We start from the raw sequence: 19,835 nt of genomic DNA, 5'->3' as shown, positions 1-19,835 counted from the left end.
AATTATTTAGCTTTTTAAGGCATTTATCCCAGAATTACCAACAGATAGCAGATCAAGAGAGGCCATGAGGAGGTTGCTCATCCTGATTTGAGTCCCAGTCCCTCTTCTGTCCCGGGGGATCTCGGTCAGCTGGTGGTCCTGGTGTCGCTTCTGCTCCGTTCTGTTCTTCCTGATTTTACGGGTCCTTGCTTTGCCCTCACAGAGTAGATACTAACTCTAGTCGGACTTGCAGCTTGCCTCTTCAGATAGGGAAGAGAAGAAAGTCTTATGTATGTTTGTTTATCGAGGAGAGCTCGACTCCCAGGTGCATCCGCAACTCCAGCTTTTCTCGCAGGAATTGAAACTCTAAATTAGGATGAGCAACCTCTTCCACCCCCTCACCCTGTGTTTGTGGGTCTAATATCCCTTTTTCAGTCAGAATTTCTACAGTGAGTAGAAGCTGAATGAGTCAGTTAATACCCTCATCCTAACAGTACTGTATATGGCCCTGTCGTCCCTCCTCTAAATAGCCAGGATTTATGCAACTTAAACTGGCTTCATTTCATGCTTACTTTAGGTATCTGGCTCTTGGCTGTGAACAGACCCATCACTGAAGTAGGGCTGCAGATCATCCAATCAATATTTCAAAGGATTTCCAAAATATTAAGAGATTAAACAGATGTATGCCAAATACAAACAATGAAGGTTTTATAAAGGTGGCAAAGGCTCTCAATCAGTCAGTATGTTTGCTAAAATACTGCTGTGAATCTCTGGTTTAATCTATGTAGAGTTTGGATTAGCTGACATGAAGAATGCCCCTTTCCTAAATTAAGATCATCTGCCATAATTTAATGTAATGATTTACATGATTTCATAGCAGCTTTGATAAAGCAATGACCAAAGGAGTATGAATAGCCAACTTTTGTAAGAAATCAGTCGTAAAAGTTCTTTCAATAAAGGATTCGTTTTTACTCTACGCCTTTAATTTGTTTCATTCCATGCACAGATGACTTTCAAGATGCTTCATTGATTTCTTTCATTCTTTCTGGTCGGTCTCTTCAATCCTATATAGCCATAGCTATAGAGCAGTAGACATACAGAACAGCAGACTGCATGCCTAAAATACTAATTCAAAGGAAATACGTTGAGGTATGTTTGTCTTACAGTGTTCCTCTGCTCACTTTTACACACTGTGAATGTCCTCTTTCTTCATTCATTGGGTAAGTGTACTGATGAGTGGCATTTACACTGTTCCAGCATATGATCCTGACATCGCCAAAAAAGGACTGCAAAGCCTAAACTAAAGCCATAATGAGTTTGTTCCTTGACGTATGATATGGAATAGAGGGAAATGGCAACCAGCTCCCTGCACCAGAGGTTCATTGCTGATCTCTACCTGCCAGAAGTACAAAAAGTAAACATGTTGTTTCTTGTAGTAGTATACTGATCAATCTCTTTCAGCAGTGTTATTGACCCGTATTGCAGCTACAGCCATAGTCCAAGTCATTAACGCTACCTCCGGTCAATACAGGTCAATAACACCTTAACGGGTCAAGTGTAGACCACTCCTTAGCAGCTAAATTAGATTCTGTGTTACTGTAACTGACCTTCAATTGCTATATTCTCCATCCTTTACTGATTGATAAACGATGCAGTCCATAAGAGGTAGAACTGAGACTAATTTTTGCTCTGTTGCCTCTGAACTCAAGCACTTTGTATTTTTAAATGAGACAATGAATTCAGCAGATATCTTGCCTTTTGATGCTCTGACAGGCTTGTTGTCACCATTTCTTAGTGATTGTTTCTGGGACTTGGTGTTCAGAAAGGAAAATGTGACCAGGCGACTGGAGTAAATGTCATATAATACTACTCTTCTATAGGCCATGTCTCAGACTCGTCATGTGATGAGATGCATCAGGATATATACTATATGATGTTCTGGGTTTTCTGAGTTCAACATTGTTTGCACAATACAGATGTTAACACTCTTAAAGGTGAGAGTCAGCACTGTAACCTGAGTCATTTTCCTTTCATTTCTGTAGTACAGAACTAAAACAACGGAGAATATCACTGTCTTTCTCAGACTCAGACTGCACTACAGCTACACTGATAGAGGCCACTAACTGTAGGATGATTATCCCGTCTACCTGAACACTAGTTTGGACTCCATGTAAACGATACGGCTCAGCAGATCAAGGTTCTGCTCAGAGTACCTGGAAATCTCTGGGGTGCTTTCCTGTTTCCTCTGATCAGGGGTCTCTGCGACTCTAACATCATTATCGCAAAACTGCAGAGACAAGGTTGTGCAGGTGGTGAAGGTTGGGGCAATGGTGATGTTCATTTTTTCCCACTTACCTGCCTCACAGCGTTTCATTGCTCCGTGACATATTAATATTTTTACATCAGATGAAAGCGGGGAACAGGACCTTCCCTAAATGGCTTGTTAGTCATTGTTGGTGAGACCATTGCATACTTTCTCTCCACTGGAGTTATATTGAGGAGCTGAATTAAGGACTGAGTGGAACAAACATTTCAGCTTCTGAAACAATCAGCTGTGCTGTTGGAGACTTTTACCCACCAACAACATTTCTGGGATCTCCTTGTCCTCATCATCCATATTGACTTTCCACAGATGCATTCACATCCCATGTTTGATGCAATGAGCTATCGATCAAAACTCAAACATGTAGCCTTGATCTCATGAGTCAGCCTATACAGTATAGAAAAAATACTGTACATTTTGAATATCGTTTCCTCGGGAGCAGTGCATGATGCATGGTCATTTGTTATGACTGACAGCCATAGATGAAGTCTGCATGTGTCCAGCTCAAAGTTTCCGCTGTTCTGTTTTGTAACCTTATCAGTTGTTTGGCCTGCTTGACTTGACAGCAAATTGATAAAAGTTATTTAAAAATGCACTGTGTGTAATTTCCCTCACCAGGGGTCTCTCAATCAAATTAAACAAAGGAAGTAAGTAAGTTGATCATGGGAGTTTCTGTCGAACTTGTTAAACAACTGCCGTTACTAATGAAAATCCATCTAGAAAACGTTCACAGGTGATGTTTTAAGGTTTTATTCACATTACTTTCGGTCACGTTTGCCGATTTTCTTCCTCACTTTGATTCTCTCCCAGAAGTTATAGCGACAGGTGGCCAACTAGAACGCACCATTACCTTGAATAAAATTAAAGATTTCTCTGGATTTGAAGACTGTTGGATATAAGTACACAACTCAACAAAATATATGACAAAGGTCTAGTCATTTTTAGACATTTTAACAGAGAAATATGACTTGTTATATCTTCAAGTCCAACTATTTAGCATTTATAAGCAGTGTACAAGCATTAAATAAGTGGTTTACATCACGCAATAATGTAGGCCTAATAGTTAGCAAATGTATTTCTACAATAATGTATTTATTAAAAACTATAACTCCTCCTGTGGACAACCATTAGTCGCATAAACAGATAATGAATGACAAATAGTACAATATAGTTGTAATGATATAAAATGTCTTCAGAGGAGTAAGAAATACTGTACATTAATACATTCTTTACACATCTTTATATCTGCCTAGAACTAGTGTGTAAATAAATATGTATTACATGGTTGTATACTGCTTATAAATCTTAAATAGGGAGTATTAAAGTGAAGTGATTCCACCATATTACCTCCCCACTATAGGCATACATCTGAAGATGCATAGTAAATATGTTCTGTAGTTGATACAGAGTAAATAGCTTGACAAATGACTGCAGAAATTATATCCTTCATTCTTATGCCCATTTTGGCAACTCTTTGTGAAAATCATTTTTACATTAAACTTCATTCACACATGATTTACTGGTATTTTTCTTTTTTTCATCATTTCAGACAATAACCCAATTCTGTAGGTCTATTGAACTGGTGATGCATATAATTGAATTAGTTTTGAACGTCACAGTGAGGTATTTCAACACAGGGATTTCATCATGTCTCTATAGCTGGCACTCTTTCACAGAGCCAAGCTAATATAAATAGCATTGTTTTGAATTACTGGAAGCTGCAAACACCGAACAGGAGGGTTTGAGAGTATTATGACAAAGAATTTTTAAACTTGTGCTTAGAAGTCTTCAAAGTCCTCACAAAGATGTGAACCACATGGCCATAATGCCACATTGTTCAGTATCTAACGTGAACAAAATATATTGTTTTTTGCAATCGTTGCCTATAATAGAAATAGCTGTACAGACTGGTTCTGGATAAGCATTAATCTTACCGTGTCTTTCTTAGATGTAGCACAGTTGTATGACAAGTTATTTTGGGGCATTAGCTGTACTGTGATATAATACATGTGACAACATAAGCAGTTAATTATTGTATAATATAATCTCACCTCCTAACGCAGCTAATCATATGCACATTTTTTCTCTTTATTTTTGTAAAACCTGTAATGCCTTGAAACGTACATGCGAGCATATTAAAGTTGACCATAATGCTTTAAACAAATTGCATTAATGAGGAACGTATTAATACCCACCACTATAAGTTCAGTATTGATTTTGTCGGTAAATCCATCATGATGCCACAAGAGCTGCACAACAGAGCCCCCTCTCACAGCATATCAGTCTGTTAATTCGCTATGTGTTGCATTACCATTTCCAATTCAGCCAAAGTAAACTCCATAATCAAAGCAATTAAAAACACAATCAGTTGTGTTTCCAAGTGCTATGTGGAAACTTGGCCTAGCAGCTCTTTGGGATTCTGGACTTTCTCTCCTGATGACCCCTCAAGGTGAACTCTTGTATGGCTGTCCATCCTATGAATACTAAATATGGCTGAATTAAACATTTTCTCTCTTCTCACTACTATTTAATCAGTTGTCTTACTGAGCTGTCTGTCTGGAGTAATCCCTGAGGCTCACCATCACACTGACTGGCATCATAAAGACGACTGGCACGCTGCTCTGGAAGTATTCAAGCCTTAGCAATCCCACTGGTCCTTCACCGCTTTTTGTGTGCGCTCTCTAACAGCTCCAACCCCATAAATCTTGAGCAGGTCTTTGATACTTGCTTGCAATGTGCTATGTCATCCTTTGACCAAATCTCAAGTATGATTTATCTTTGCAAAGTGCTTTAATATAGATATAGATTTATTTTGGGGTTTAGGAATTGCTTGTGAGTGTAATCAGATCAGAGCAGATTTATTTTCGATGTGATTAGGGACAAGAGAGAATGTCAGGCATACTTTTTCTGTGTGAAGCGTTTTCTCTGAATTTCTTTAAGTCGAATATATTTCCATGTTTCAAATGAAACATGTAAAACTAACTGCTGGGGTCAATAAGTCTGCCAGAAATTCACTGTAGGAGAAAGAGAAACTCAACTGCACAGATATTCTTAACAAACTATGGTGTATTTTCAAATAAAATCATCTCTGCTTAAAACCACTATGCGGACAATTAAAAAATGTCTGGCTTTAGCAACCAATGTGATATGCAAGGCGAGCTTCACTTGCAACATAATTAACTGATGTGATGTGATTATTGATGTTATGGATAAAAGTACCATGAAAACAGCAGTGCACTATGCTAAAGCATATGTTGTGTTACTGATGCTATTTTAAACCACAGGCAATTAAACCCGATGCTGTCCTATAGCATTACTGTACATAATGATTCAAAGACAACATCTAGAGGAGGAAGAGGAGGACCTTGATGATAATGAGGCTGATGTCAACATGTGTAACGTCCACTCACATCCGGACAGCTGGCATCCTGCAGGCACAGCAGTTTGTCAGAACCTTTTCAATACAATGTTTACACATCAATATTCAGTTTGCTTTGGAGAGTGTTTCTTATTTGAAAAGGAAATTCCTATCATGGAATACACAGGAGAAAAACTGTTATGTTCATTATATATATAGTCGTAATCATTTTATTTTTAAATCACTGTCCTGTCCTGAGAAACAAATGATTAACATACTAATGGATTTCGGACATCATCCAGCTGTTGGCTTTAGAAGTACAGACAAATCCATGCAAACCTCACAGTCATCCTCTTTTCACATCAGTGATGTAAACAGAAGGGTTTCAATAATAAATGACAAACACGCTTCTGATTACATGAGTGAAGCAATCGTTTCAACCACACACGTTTATGAAAGTGGTTACTGTTGTTTTAACTTCTTACTTTTTAGAAAGTTCACAAAAGTGAGTCATTGTTGCTTTTGGTAAAACGTGATAATGAGCTTGTGGCACATCCCCTTTCTTAACGATGGCGGTTTGTTATCCTTTCATTAATTGGCTAATTATCCATGCAGTCACTAGCACGTCTCTCTTCCACTTTCAACATATTTCCTGTGTGAACATACATCATTTCCTGTGATTTCACATTAGCTGGAGATTGGCATATCCTGCAAGGATAGATGTAAATTAGCCATTAAATAAGGTTACAGAACTTCAGATTGAACGGACACAAAAACAGCACTGGAAAAAGCATCAAAATGATATGTTATGAAAACGTCTACAGCTGAACACTTCAATAAAAGCGCAGCACTGTCTTTTCACTGTAAAGAACAAATTAATCTCTGCTATCAAACTAATGCTAAGATTTCCTATAGCTGTCATTTTATTGGAGGAACATCAGTCTCCCACTCACTAATATTCCAACTTTAATTAAGTCTCTGGTGAGTTCTTTGGAAGAATCTCAAGTGCTCAAATCCAAACAGATGGCACGCTATTTATTGCATACCTTATGCCACAGGTACACGCTTTTTCTTCCCCCAAAAGACTAACCAAGACAAGGCTTCCCTTTATGTGCTCTCCTGGGTCTGCACAATTCAAAATTCAGCCAAACAATACAGGAAAGTTGGTTTTAATTAGATCTAAAAATACAATATAGAATAAATCAAATGGCAGACAGACAATCCCAGGGCAGGCTATTTAAAGATGCACCACAGAGAATGTGAGTCTGTGTGGATGAACGAGTTTAAAATACAGTGGGTAGCCCTGTTTCAATCATCAATCCACGGGCCTGCATGTGGCCTGTTTCGAACAGCGGAGCCGCTGCCTCACAAAGTGGAAGCCCTCATGCAGCAAACAAGGGAATTGTATCTGACTGTACACATTCATCTAGACTAATGGCATGGTGATGCATCCAGGGGGATACACAAGCTCATGTTCTTTGTTCCAGATCATTTGACTCCTTCTAACTTCCACTCGCCCCTGTCACAAGTGGAAGTGTGAGTGATCTGTTTAATCTCATCAAATATGATTAGGCAAAACACATCTCAAGATAATATCCTACAGTCGTCTGATTCAGCAGCGATACAGATGAGGCGTGAATGTTGCAGCTATCAGTCAAACGGGGCTACAGAAGGCTCAGCTGAGCTCCACCTACATTAGCTTTACATGAACGTGTGCTGTTTGAACATTTCTAAAAGTAAGAAAATGTTTGGCTTATCTTTATCTGTGTGTGTACAATTCCATGAGTGTACCTGTAGTTGCCATCATCATGATTTTTTTTTTTTTGTCTGCAATGACTCCTTTTTCAAGGTAGCAAAGTAGGTGTTGTAAACATGCCGGTATTATTCTACCCAATTCTCTATTAGAATGAGCTGTCAATCAAAAACAAAACCATTTACATAAACAATGCAACCCCAGGCTTCGAAGGGCGATGATAACAGACTCTGAACACAAAAGTTCTGAAATTGAAAAAGAGGATCTTGAAAAATGATGAATTTCATCTTCAACTGTCTGCTCTTTGCACCTCATGTTTGGGTGCAGAGCAATGATTACAAGTAAACTCTTCCAAAATATTTGTTCTGCCTGGCAGGCAATATGACAGCTGACACAGTATTAATAAAATAAAAAACTGTAGATTTTTCCAGTTGGGAATGTTGTGGCTGTTGTTATCAGTTAATACAGTACAGAGTCAAGGTTTAGATGAATCACTAGGTTACTTCACAGTGTCACCAATACCTGTTAAATCTGTAATTAAAAACATGATTTAGAGGACAAACATTTCTTCATCAGTTCTGTTTAGCACACTGCATTCGCTTTGCAATCCCACTCCATCTTTGAAATCCTTTTATCCTTTTACTTCCTCAGCAAATCGCCCAGTGAATTACACAAGGCAATTTACATGCTTGGACAGTGAAAACAAGTGGAATTACTGTTATTTCTGTATAAAACGCTGTGCTGTTAATCCAAAAGAAGGACCACTATTTGTGTCAGGGTTGGAGAGCTTTTCGTGCAAAGTGTTGCTAAGGCTCCTCCAGTTGTCACTAATCTACAGCAGAACTGTGGGATGAAAAAGAAAAAAAAACTGTTGATTTCAGACTGGTCCAAGTTACTGTAAGAAAACTTTTCTGCCAGAGTCTTGTTGACGCTAGAAAGAAGGCAAATATTTTTCAATTGTACAGGACTGCAAACACAACTGCAAGGGCTATTAGCTCAGGAATTTATGTTCAAGATAGCAACATCAGAATTATGCTGCAGACCTAATATGTTTAAGTGTAATAATGTTTTTTTTTTTTTTTTTTTTAAAGATATCAATTCGTCCCTGAAGGATTTTGTCAGAGACTTCTGTTCTGCTATGATAAGAGCTTATTGTGAGCTGGAGGACTGATATGGACCCTGCCTACAGGGTACAGTGGGGATCAGTTTCTTCAGTTTAGTAAGACTTACAAGGCCTCCTCAGAGGTCATGCTGTGATTGTTACATTGCCCACGGTATGGTTCTCACATTTCAAGGGTAAAAAGAAAAATCCATTTTCCAACTCACTATTTACGATTGCACATGAGTGTTTCTCCCTCTCGATATCCAATTACTAAATTATGATGAATTCTTCGCATTATTTTCTGCCAGGCATTATTCAAGACAGTCTATCTCAATTTACATAGCTTAACGAAGCACTGAGCTTTTAATAACGCGAAGGAGTGTGATAGTGGGAGCTGATGTTTATTTGAACTGGCTGGGCTTTTGGTAGTAATGATTATGAAGTGAGCATTGGGAACCGTCTCTGCGAGAGGAGAGGGGGGAGCGAGGCGTTGTGCGAAGCAGGCAGATGGTTGGCCCGGACAGTGTGTTGATAATGGCAACATTAGTCTGCTGGGAAGCAACATTATGCTCAAGGTCAATGGGAGCTGAAGAATGGAGGATCATAATGACTCGGGCCCCGTGTCCTGGAACGAGATCTCCCTTTAAGGATGTGGAGATATTTGATATGAGCTCAGTAATCTGCACAAGGCCATTATATCCATCCTCAAATTTCAAAAAATTCATTGGTGTCACTGAAGCAGCAATAATGGGTTATAAAAGGTGCTTTCTTTTATTTTTCTAAATTGGCAGGGTTAGAATCCAGATTACTATTAAAGGTAAGATTTGCTTTAGTCAAATGTAAGTTTGAAAAGGTGTAGTTTTATAATGCTCGTCTACAGACCATTACACTTCATGTCCATACATATGGCCTTATTAAGATAATGTGGCTGCAATGTACAGTTGCACACAATTTTCTAGGAATACCTATCGAATTTTCCCATATGTTCCTAATATATCCTTGGTATTTCCATAAGCACACTACAATTTCATTTTGCGTAGACTGCATTTTTATGCATACTAATCTTCACCTAGAGCACATATTTATCCAGCAGTAATCCTTATTTACACTAATTAAGAAGACATGAATGCTAGCAATACCTGTACCAATCTATAAGTCAGTGATCCATACTCCTCCTCCATATTTCACACCCTTACAGAGGCAAGATCTCTATATATTTTAGCTCGACAGTTTGTTTCCACTCAATTGCTACTTCAATCTCTTTTCCACATTTTGCCATCTATTCAGCACATTTATTCCAGTTGTCTTTTTCCTATTAGATGCTATTACTATTTGCTTTTTCAATAATTCCACAGGGTTCAATAAAGTTTCATCTTAAGTGTTATCGCTTCACTTCCAATTAAAGCAAGCTGCATCCCAACATCCTTGACCATAATGTCAAATCACAAAGTGGTTCGCCTCGACCAGCCTACTTCCTCTCTCAAGTCTGCTAAAACAAGGGCAACAGCAGCACGCTGCGTTGACATCTGCGGGTAGTTTCATGAAGCCACTTCAAGCATATCGAACTCAGCTCCAGTGAGACGAGGAGGAATTCGGGGAGACTCAAGTCTTCCTTTTGTCACCCTGTATTAATGCACAAATCATGAGCAGAGCCGAGAGCCTCGGGCAATCTTCCTGAGGAGCTTCATGGTTTTTTAATCCCCCCAACATTTTGCATATATTATTAATACTAAAGGCTGAGAAATACTCAACAGTTGCATGGAATAACAATTACAGTGCAACTTTGGTCACAGCACTGCCCATCATCATATGCTCCCTTTTATAGAGCTGTAGTTGTGCAGACTGATATTGTGACCGTTGGTAATAGCGCTGTAATTCACAATCACAAAGCATGACATGAAAGTACAAACCTAGTCACAACAAAAAGACAGTTTTCAAGTTGTTCATATTTTAATCCGCACTTTGTCTCTCTTTTTTCTTTTCTTTTTTTTTTACAGTGGCATAGTTGAAAAATGAATATCAATACTGAGAAAAAAACAAACCTCACACATCCCCCATAAAAAGCAAATTAATTACAGCGATTAAAACCCTGTACAAAATGAGTTATTTATAGCATCATATCGAACTAACAAAATAACATGTATGAGCATTGGCAATGTGGTTCAATGTCTTTGATACAGTGACTATATACAGTGAGGGGATGTCTGATTCACCAATGCCTCAACATGTCATTAGTACTGTTTGCAGCAAACTCAAAGGCCATAACGGTGATCCTTGTATTGTTTTGTCATGATAAGGTACAGAATTAAAAAATGGAAAAGTTAATGTCAGACAACTACTTTAGTAACAGCAATAATATCAATCAATATAGTATTATATAATAAATGTCAATCAATCAATCATAATGATAAATACATATATTTTGACCAGAATCTTTTTTTTTTTCAGTTCTTTTCTTTTTTTTTTTTTACATTTTAAGCAATTCATTAGAATCCCTGTTTGAAAAAATCTTCATAAGTATGAAAACAATCTCATCAAAGTGACGGGAAATGATATGGCCTGAAATTAAAAGCTATAACTAGTGTTCTATCATTTACTAAAATTTAATAATTACACATTATTTACATGCCGTCTGGCAAAACAACCGCTTTTTTAGATAAATGGGAAAAAAATTAAGACTCATGGAATAATTTAAATACTGTATATGCTAATATACAAATTGCAATATGTCAGGGATCCCAAGAGTCAACAATATTGTTCACCAATATTCACGTTAGCAAAGTATGTTACAGCAATATCCACACATTGAGCATAGTTGTTCAATAAAATTCAACATAAATAATGAACCCCCACAAGGTTCCACACATTCAGTTTGGATTAAACATCAAATCGCCAACCGAAATTAAAATTCCTCATCCATGACGATATCTGCAAGAGTACTCAAATCTTCATCATGTGTCTGACACCATCTCTCCATCTAGACTCAAATTGAATCCTGAGACAAGAAACTGTTCATGTGTTTTCCCTCCATGTTAGTCCTCAGACTTTGTGCTTTAATTTTCTAACTGGTTCTCTGTTGGTACAAATCAACAGCATGAGCGGAAACTGAAAGTAAATCAATGCAGAAATATACAGACAGTGCTAAGAGGGAGCTGATTTCATCTAGAGACAATTACAGAGATTGTGCTGCTATGTTTTGTTTTGGCAAATTGTCTGGTCTGTTTTACGATTTTTTTGAACGAATGCAGTATGGCCGTGGTGGGGCAAACCCCGGGCAACATACAAAACCACTGTTTAATCCCTCAAAAGATTCTACTGATGTTGATGTTTGAAAAATTGATGAATTTTACATATTTTGATCTTAAAGCAAAACACTCTGAAAAGCTAAAACTCTTTACTCTAACATGAGATGAAACACATTTCCTGTTGCTTCTGAATTTTAAAAAATCTGCAGAAAGTTGTGTAACACGTAAAGTAACAGCGTAGAGAAAAAAGTTAATGCAAGCGGCGAAAGAAATGCAGAAAAATATACAGCTTTTAGGCACCGTAAAACTGAAACAGAAATAATCCAGTTGTACATGGTTTACATTGATTACAAAAGGAGAAGGCTATATTGTCAGCGAGTGCTTTGAAAACAAGCTATCCAAGCATGAGCTTTCTGGAGAAGACAAAAGAATACTAAGTAAAGCAAAACAGACCGTGTAGTAACGCTGAGGCAGCTTAAAATTGCATGTCTGCTGTCAAAAGTTGTCATGAAACGAAGGAAAAGAGGAACAGAGGTCTAAATGAAGTACTCTTTCTTTTCCTCTGCATGCACGTGGTTTCCCTCAGCATTGATGATGGCTGTGTCTGCGTCGGGGGCGTCCTCTGCTCCTTTGGCCTCATGTGTTAGATACGTCCCTGAAGACATACAAAGACACAGCAAGTTATCCCTCTGCTGAGAAGTGCTAGACATATAAACGAGCAAGAAAATTGTTATTCAAGGCAGCTCAAATGACCTCTTTTACCTTTATGTCTGGCCAGATACCGTCCGAGAACTATTATCAGACACAAGGTGATGAAGACCACGACTGCAACGACACCGCCGATTAAAGCGTGGTCAGGTCCGTGTTGTCCTAAAGCATTAGGATCTGAGACAAGATAGAGACGGAGGGAAAAGTGGAGAGATATTGTTAACACCTGCAAGATGTTTCGTTGCTGTCTAATGCAGCTGTAGAGAATTATATAACAGCGAAAATATTTTACTTCTACAATTATCCTGAAGAAATACAGATGTAGCTTTAACACACAAAGCACAACAGTCCCAAATGAGCTTCTGTCATATTCAGAGCTACCTGACATCACTGCTTTGAAGTGCTTGAAAAGAGGTATAAAAGAAGTAATCATAAGAAAATACCACAAATCTCTGCACAATTCAAAGTATGGCATGAGCAACAGCAATGTGCTGCATGAAAGTCTCGGCCTGAGTGATGCTTTAGTTTATTTTTGCCAAAGCCTCTACACATGCTGTCTTTTGTGTTTTCCCCGTGCTCACGGCCAGATTCTGCTGCTCAGGCTCAGGTTTTTTAAATAAGTGTTATTTAACATGAGGCGTCCTCCGGGCAGAGAGCGAGCTGAAGGTTTCCCAAGCAGGAGCATGCCTTTGTGTCTGTCCTGTAATAAACTGTAAGTGGCTGTGTCTTTACTGTGCACCTCGTGTGCTCTCATTATCTCAAGCTGATGAATGGCTATGGCTTGTGCTCAGTTTTGCAAAGTGACCCTGGGAAATGACGGCGGAGATGTTCCAACAAACCTCGTTATATTCCTCTGTTAACAGAATGCAACCCTCATTTTCAGCTACCCAAAGTGTGGGAAGTTAAAAATAAAAAAGATGAAGTTGTGAAACATGCAGTTTATTTCGAACCATGCAGGATAGAATCACCACAACTGCTTTATCAGGGACTCACAAGCAGGCGCTTCAGACTTTGAGGCAATAACTGTTTTGGAACAACAGTTTGGTTGCATGTCGATGGACATAATGATCTGTACAGGTGATTTCACTGTCAGCGAGGGGCATAAGCAATTTTCATATCACACTCAGCTGGTGCACACTGCTCATAGGAATGAGACAAGCTGAAATGCTCTTGCTGCACAACAGCTGAACTTGTCATCTCAACACAACTTGCTACTAATGCTTTCACCTTAAAGTGTGAGTAATTGACCATTAAGCATTTATACTTGTCCAAGCAGTTTTTTGAGATTTAATTCACATGTAAGTACACTGATTATTCTTATGTCAATCCTGGAACAAACTGACACTTAAGAAACTACACACACTGTCACAAAAGGAAAACTACAGACACTTCAGCAGATAACAGGGACATCAGTGACTCAATTTGCCATCAATTCTGTTTCCATCCAGACACAAACCCAAGCATTTTAAACCGCCTAAAAATATATACAGTATATGTATCTGAAAAAGTAAATACCATATCCAACTACACTGCTGCAACCACATGATATGCACATAGATTAAATAATAAACATAAAACCTAGAAAAGTATGGTAAACAGAAACATTTTTCAAGAACTATGTGATCAGAAATGCAAGGAGTTCCCACAAATAAATTTAGACTTCCCCCTCCATTTCTGCTGCAATCACATGACCATAAATCAAATATTTACACACCAGCACAGATACAATCTCCAGCCCAGCTCCATTCAGATGGAGCCACTCATTTCACTGTGCAAAGACAAACCAAACCAGAAACATATTGTGTGATAACTTATGCAGCCTGTGACATGGCTGGAGAGAAAGCAGCTGGCGTCAGCAGAGTGAGCATCCATGCATGGTGATGGTTTGGCTCATGCTGTGTGGAGGTCGTGATGTGTCCTGACCCAGATCCAGATCCAGCATCACACACTGTAAATCTGGCTTGCAATGATCGTCTAGTGGGATATTTACCTGTTGTAGGCCCTGGAAAGTCTTTGGCTGTTGCCATGGTTGCAGACAGTGACAGCAGTAGGGGGAGACGAGGGGAACAACACCGTGATAAAAAAGGTGACCACAAAGTTCAAAGGAAACATGAGAAATTAGCATGGTCTGTTTTTTTTTTCTTCTAAGTTTTTACTTTGACAGTGTGCAGAAGTGACGCAATGCGAAGCTTGCTGTCAGAGCCAATTGCATGCTTAACTGGAGTCACTGGAAACGGTCACTGAGAGAGCAGCACTAGATACATCGATAAGGTCAACATGAGGAATAAAGGTGTACATCCTTAATGGGTCAGTACATCAAAAATTACAAATAAACATATTTTCTCACTATCTCTTTAGTGGCATATAGCCATGCATATAGTTTTAGTATTTGTTTAGCTGATAATTTGTCTGAGAAAGAACATTTTTAATGCTTTGAGCATCACAACCATCACCACTGCCATTGATTAAAGGTGTTAGCATAGAGGCACTGGAAGCATTAGAGAAAAATATCTCAAAACCAGGGCAAATACTTTAAACAATCTCCATCAGAATCAGTATCATTCACCTGAACCTTAGTTTTCAACAAATATCGGGCAGTCTATGATGAAGGATAGGAAACAGTATGAAAATAAGTTGCTTGGAAAATTAAAGTCACAGTTTTTTATAAAGAGATTACTAACTAGGAGCCAAGCCCTTACAGTTTAGGGGTACCCTGTGAAATGTGCTTTTACCACTTGTAGTGCTATGAAGCAGTGTTTTCATACTGTACATGGATGCCTGTTTTGTTTATATTGTGCATGTGCACAAGGACCCACATGCATACGGTCGAGACAATACACATTCCTGCCAGCTATTCTGCTGATCAGCAGTAAAGGCAAAGGCAGTTAAAGAGACTGCAAGCTAGTAAACATGGATGTATGGGTGTAAACATGCAGAATTTATAAGAAAACGGTTATGCAAATATTTCATCAGGGAACAAGGCATTCAACATGTTCTCTAGACCTCAAGGATACATTTTGTTGAGAAACACGCAACATAACCTTTGTTTGTTCACAGGAAAATTCCCCAGGCCTCCTTTAAGGTTAATGGGACGATTATCAAAATGAAGATCATCCCAGATCTAAGTGACATTTGTGTTTTCTCCATCACTACACAAAAGCTATTTTGACTTTAAAGGCAACCATTCAGCATTTTCTACAGCAGAGTGCTCTTGTGGCTCAATATGGCAAAGTAGTACACAAACACTACAACAGTAATTCCATCAGGAGAGATGAACTGAAGCAAACACATTGAGCATGTGATTTTGATCATCATTATTCAAATGTAATTGCATGTGTTCTTATTGTTTGGTCGTAATGGTAGAAACCATCCATCCTAAGAACCAAAGTATAAACACTCATGTTTTCTATTTTCTGCTTCTGCAAAGATGCAAATTTGTGCAGTGGGTTGACAAACAGCATCCACCTGATGTGGTGACTTGCTTCTACAATGTCGGCATATCGTCAGCTCCCAATAATAAAACTAATCGGAGACTGTGATAAAAATGCTGGTGAGGTAACAGTGCTGTGTATAAAAAAGAAGCAGAGAGGAAAGAAAAAAATAGAGAGCATTGAATTCATCCAGTAAAACAATGCTATTTTCTAGCTCAAAGCCTGTTGTTAGCTCATCAATCATCAACTGTGTGTTCAGTGTCAGTGTTGTGAGTGCATTGAGCGTTGAGGCGGGGCCATGGAGGGGTTATAAGCGTACCTGCAAATGCAGCTGTGACTGCCTATGCTTGACGTGGGAATGTCGGCATTAGCAGATTGGAAGAACAGAAGCTAGAGAGGAGGCAGGGAAGCTGAGGATGGAGGCACTAAGGTGATGACGTCTGCTAAATGAAAACGGGAACAACGGGGAGAAAGAACAAACCTCTCCGCAGGGAACAGGCTCAACATGAGAAAACTTGCAGGAAAATCAAACGGCACAAATCAATTACTGCGCGAGGCTGGTGGAGTGGGTTAATTCTGGTTGTTCACCTTACTGAATACTGGCAAACTAATGAAGAGAAGGCACAGATGATTAAATAATGACTCAAGCTCTGACGGGCTAAATTTTTCCGGTAATATCGTTGGGTCTTGAGAAAAGACGGTTCTGCACACTGCTCTTACTCAGCATCACAACTGATGGATAATACTAACGTACAGTCCCCCCTGGACCTTGGTAAAACATTACTATTATAAATAAATGCAAGAGCAGTGTGCAGGATCTTCTTTTCTCAAGACTGAAGTGATTCTTTCCAATGCACCTGCATCTGAGATATTTGTATGTGTGAATACCTCCTTTGAAAGCAATATCGTTTGGAAAGGATGACTCATGCATGAGCGACTCGTGTTTCTTACATTTATTAAATTTCCAAGCAATTGATGATCGGTTGGTAAATAAGCACACACAGAGAATGTTAAACTCATCAGGTGTCATGCTTGTTGAGGTGAAAATGTTTAATGAAGGAGTGAAATATGAGGGTAAGAGGTTAATAAGCGGTGCTGCAGCTTCACAAATAGCAATCATTTCTCAACTGTACTTAACCAAACTATCTGTTACCATCGCTGTAACATCTCACTCAGAGTAATTATCATATACACTGTTTCCTTGCTTTATTTAATACAATGTATTAAGGAGCATAATTGCAGACGGTGATAAATTGCAGCAGAGCGATGACATTTATTGCTTCTCAGCTCTCCTGTCATTAGCAAATTAGGCTTAGAGGCTGAGATGATCCGAAGAGACCCGGTAAGTATTCAGCCAAACACAGCGTAGCTCTGAAGAATGACTGTCATCATCAGTGGAAATGAACCCGTCTCACACATCTTTTACCTGCTCGGTTCAGTTTTTCATCCTTCCCTAGAAACCAGGGCCTTTGTATAAAGTGTGAGAGGGCTTCTGAGGGTTATAAGCTTTGCCAGTTCCTCTGTTACGCTGACAAAAAGTGAAAAACAGCTACCTGTCATATGTATAACTCAACAAATGTGTTTCTTTTTAAATAAAAAACATAAAAAAAAAACTGACTCTGAAATGTGGGCATTGAAACTTTGGTCCAACATAGGTTCCCAGATATGACAGGATGGTATGGACTATCCTGACATTGGTGCCTCGCCCTGTTCAATGAGCATGCTGAAAAAAGAGACTGATATAACAAAAAATGAAAGGATGAATGTGTCATCCTCCTTTTCCCAATGAAGGGTTTTCTCTCACCAAAAGCCTCTGCCTTTAAAATCGAACAAAGAAGCTGCTGTGCATCCACTAACTGCTTGTGAGCTTGAATAAGTCCAGTGTCTGAGCTGTGATAAGTCGCTCCCAAACAAACTGCACTCTCGTGTGGGACTGTTTAATCTGCAAAAATGGAAACAAATAAATCCATGTTGAATTTTAATATTCTCTCCTTGTTTTTGTATTTTTTACTTGGCTGTATTTGATAAACGTTATAAACATGTGCTGCAGAGGCCTTAATGATCCGTTTCCTGCACCATGCTGTCTTTATTCTCTCAGCCGCTCCACTGTCTCGGGATTAACTTATCTCTCCTCCAGGCGGTACTCGGAAGCTAAATTCTGCATCCTTAACACTTTCTTCCTGTTTCCTCATAGGAAGAGTCCAAAAGCTAAACCTGTGCAGCGAAATGTACAGTACGGTGAGGTAAACTGGGTTATCCTGCACATTGCCAAGGCAAGATTGGGAATTTAATTTTTTCAGGAAATAGTTTGCAAACTTGTGACCTGCAAGACTATGGATCATTTTTTCACACTATCAACGCTGGTCTGAAAAAGGAATTAGCCATAACTTTCATATACAAGAACCAAAAAAATTACACAAATTTAGTAACACTTGAAAATAAACTTACTATGCTTATCCTCATATTTGTGGTCAGTTGTTGGAAACCACTTTTTACTGTAATTAATTCAATCCTGCATTACCACCTGGCAGAAAATGTAATGTAATATATTAGGTTTATATTAACGGACCATAAGGTTTTATCCTGTTTACTATTAATTACATACATTTCACATCACAGCTGCCTCATTTTGCAAACCAAAATGGGGCAGCTGTTAGAGCAGGTCGTCCATTAATGGAGGAGTTGGTAGTTGTGGTTCTACCTACATGTTTGGTGCGACATCAATGGGTCGCTGCCATCAGTGTGTGAGTGAGCAAACTGTGAAGCACTTTGTCCTGCTGAGGTTGGAAAGTGTTGGATAAGTCCTGTCCATTTATCATGTTACAACATTTTAAAGATTTGTGTTTGTTTCTCTGTTCCAGGCACCCATATATTTATATAAAAATCATGATTCAATGACTTCCTAAAAAGTTTTCATTACTCATACCCATTTATCTTCATATGGTCACTGGGAGATGTCTATCAAACCACTTGTCATAGAAAATGTTTGTTAAAAATGCCATTATGATCAGCACATTATCTGACAGAAAAATTGTAATTCCAGGAGATGCGGACCATGATCTTCTATTGCAAAATACTCATGTTTAAAGTAGGTCTCATTGCTGTTATTGTGCTTTTTTTATTTCTCTTTTGGGTTAAAGGCTCAGGCTGAAAAACCCTCTGCTGGCTTTGTATGTTTATAAAGGAACACCACCCATCTTTGAGCTACAAGAAAGCCTTGAATAAGACAACAGCAAAACTGATCATCCGTAACAAGACTAGCCATGGCAGTACCCACCATATACAAACAGTATATATTCAGCACTGCTGGTCCCCAGGTGGTTGCTGGCCTCGCAGCGGTATGTGCCATTGTCTGTTTTGTTTAGTGTGGTGATGGTTAGTTCCCTGCCCTCCACAATCATACGCTCGATGTCTGGCAGCTCTCCTCCATCTTTAGACCACAGCACCGGTTCAGGTCTGGGAAAGAAAATGACAACAATTTTTTTTTTTTTATCGTACTGCTTATGATTTCCTGAAAATAAAGAAATGGTGAATAAACTGAAGAACTGTTTTTGTAATAAATGAATCACATTTCAAGACCAACTTTTTATAAGTTGTGATTAAATGCCAACTTACATTGGGTTGCCTATGGAAACACACTCCAGCTTTAGGTATTGTCCTTCTTGTGGAATAATCAATGAATGCGTTATCTCCAGATGGGGAGCATCTGTGAAGAGGAGACCAAACATTTCAACACTTTGTAACACACACAGTACTGGTGTTACAGGCTTTAACTCTAGCACTGACAAAGTACAACAGTAGTTAGTTATTTACCCATTGGGCAGCTCTTAGCTTTAGCCCATATCCCTGTTCTGCTTTGGTACTAATCCCTTACCTGCAAACTAATCCTACACTAATCCGGAGCAAATGCAAAGCTAAACCTGGAGACATAAATGT

General features: G+C 38.8%; 1 protein-coding gene across 3 annotated transcripts in view; it reads right to left on the bottom strand.

Annotated features, from left to right (window-relative positions):
• Positions 1-10,452: 10,452 nt before the first annotated feature.
• Positions 10,453-19,835, bottom strand: part of cadm2b (cell adhesion molecule 2b) — a 144,474-nt gene continuing 135,091 nt past the window's right edge. For 2 of the 3 annotated variants that reach the window (XM_084351812.1, XM_084351814.1), the window contains 5 exons: positions 19,515-19,605; positions 19,177-19,355; positions 14,459-14,485; positions 12,523-12,645; positions 10,453-12,415 (listed from right to left, as the gene is read on the bottom strand). In XM_084351812.1, coding sequence (XP_084207938.1) covers positions 12,297-12,415; positions 12,523-12,645; positions 14,459-14,485; positions 19,177-19,355; positions 19,515-19,605 — 539 coding nt within the window. In that variant the 3' untranslated portion in view covers positions 10,453-12,296. The remainder of the gene's footprint in view (positions 12,416-12,522; positions 12,646-14,458; positions 14,486-19,176; positions 19,356-19,514; positions 19,606-19,835) is intronic. The other variant, XM_084351813.1, reaches the window with a different exon arrangement.

This window comes from Pagrus pagrus (genome assembly GCF_965226575.1).
Source record: "Pagrus pagrus genome assembly, chromosome: 4".
Classification (NCBI taxonomy): domain Eukaryota; kingdom Metazoa; phylum Chordata; class Actinopteri; order Spariformes; family Sparidae; genus Pagrus; species Pagrus pagrus.
This window is presented reverse-complemented; position numbering and strand designations above follow the sequence as displayed.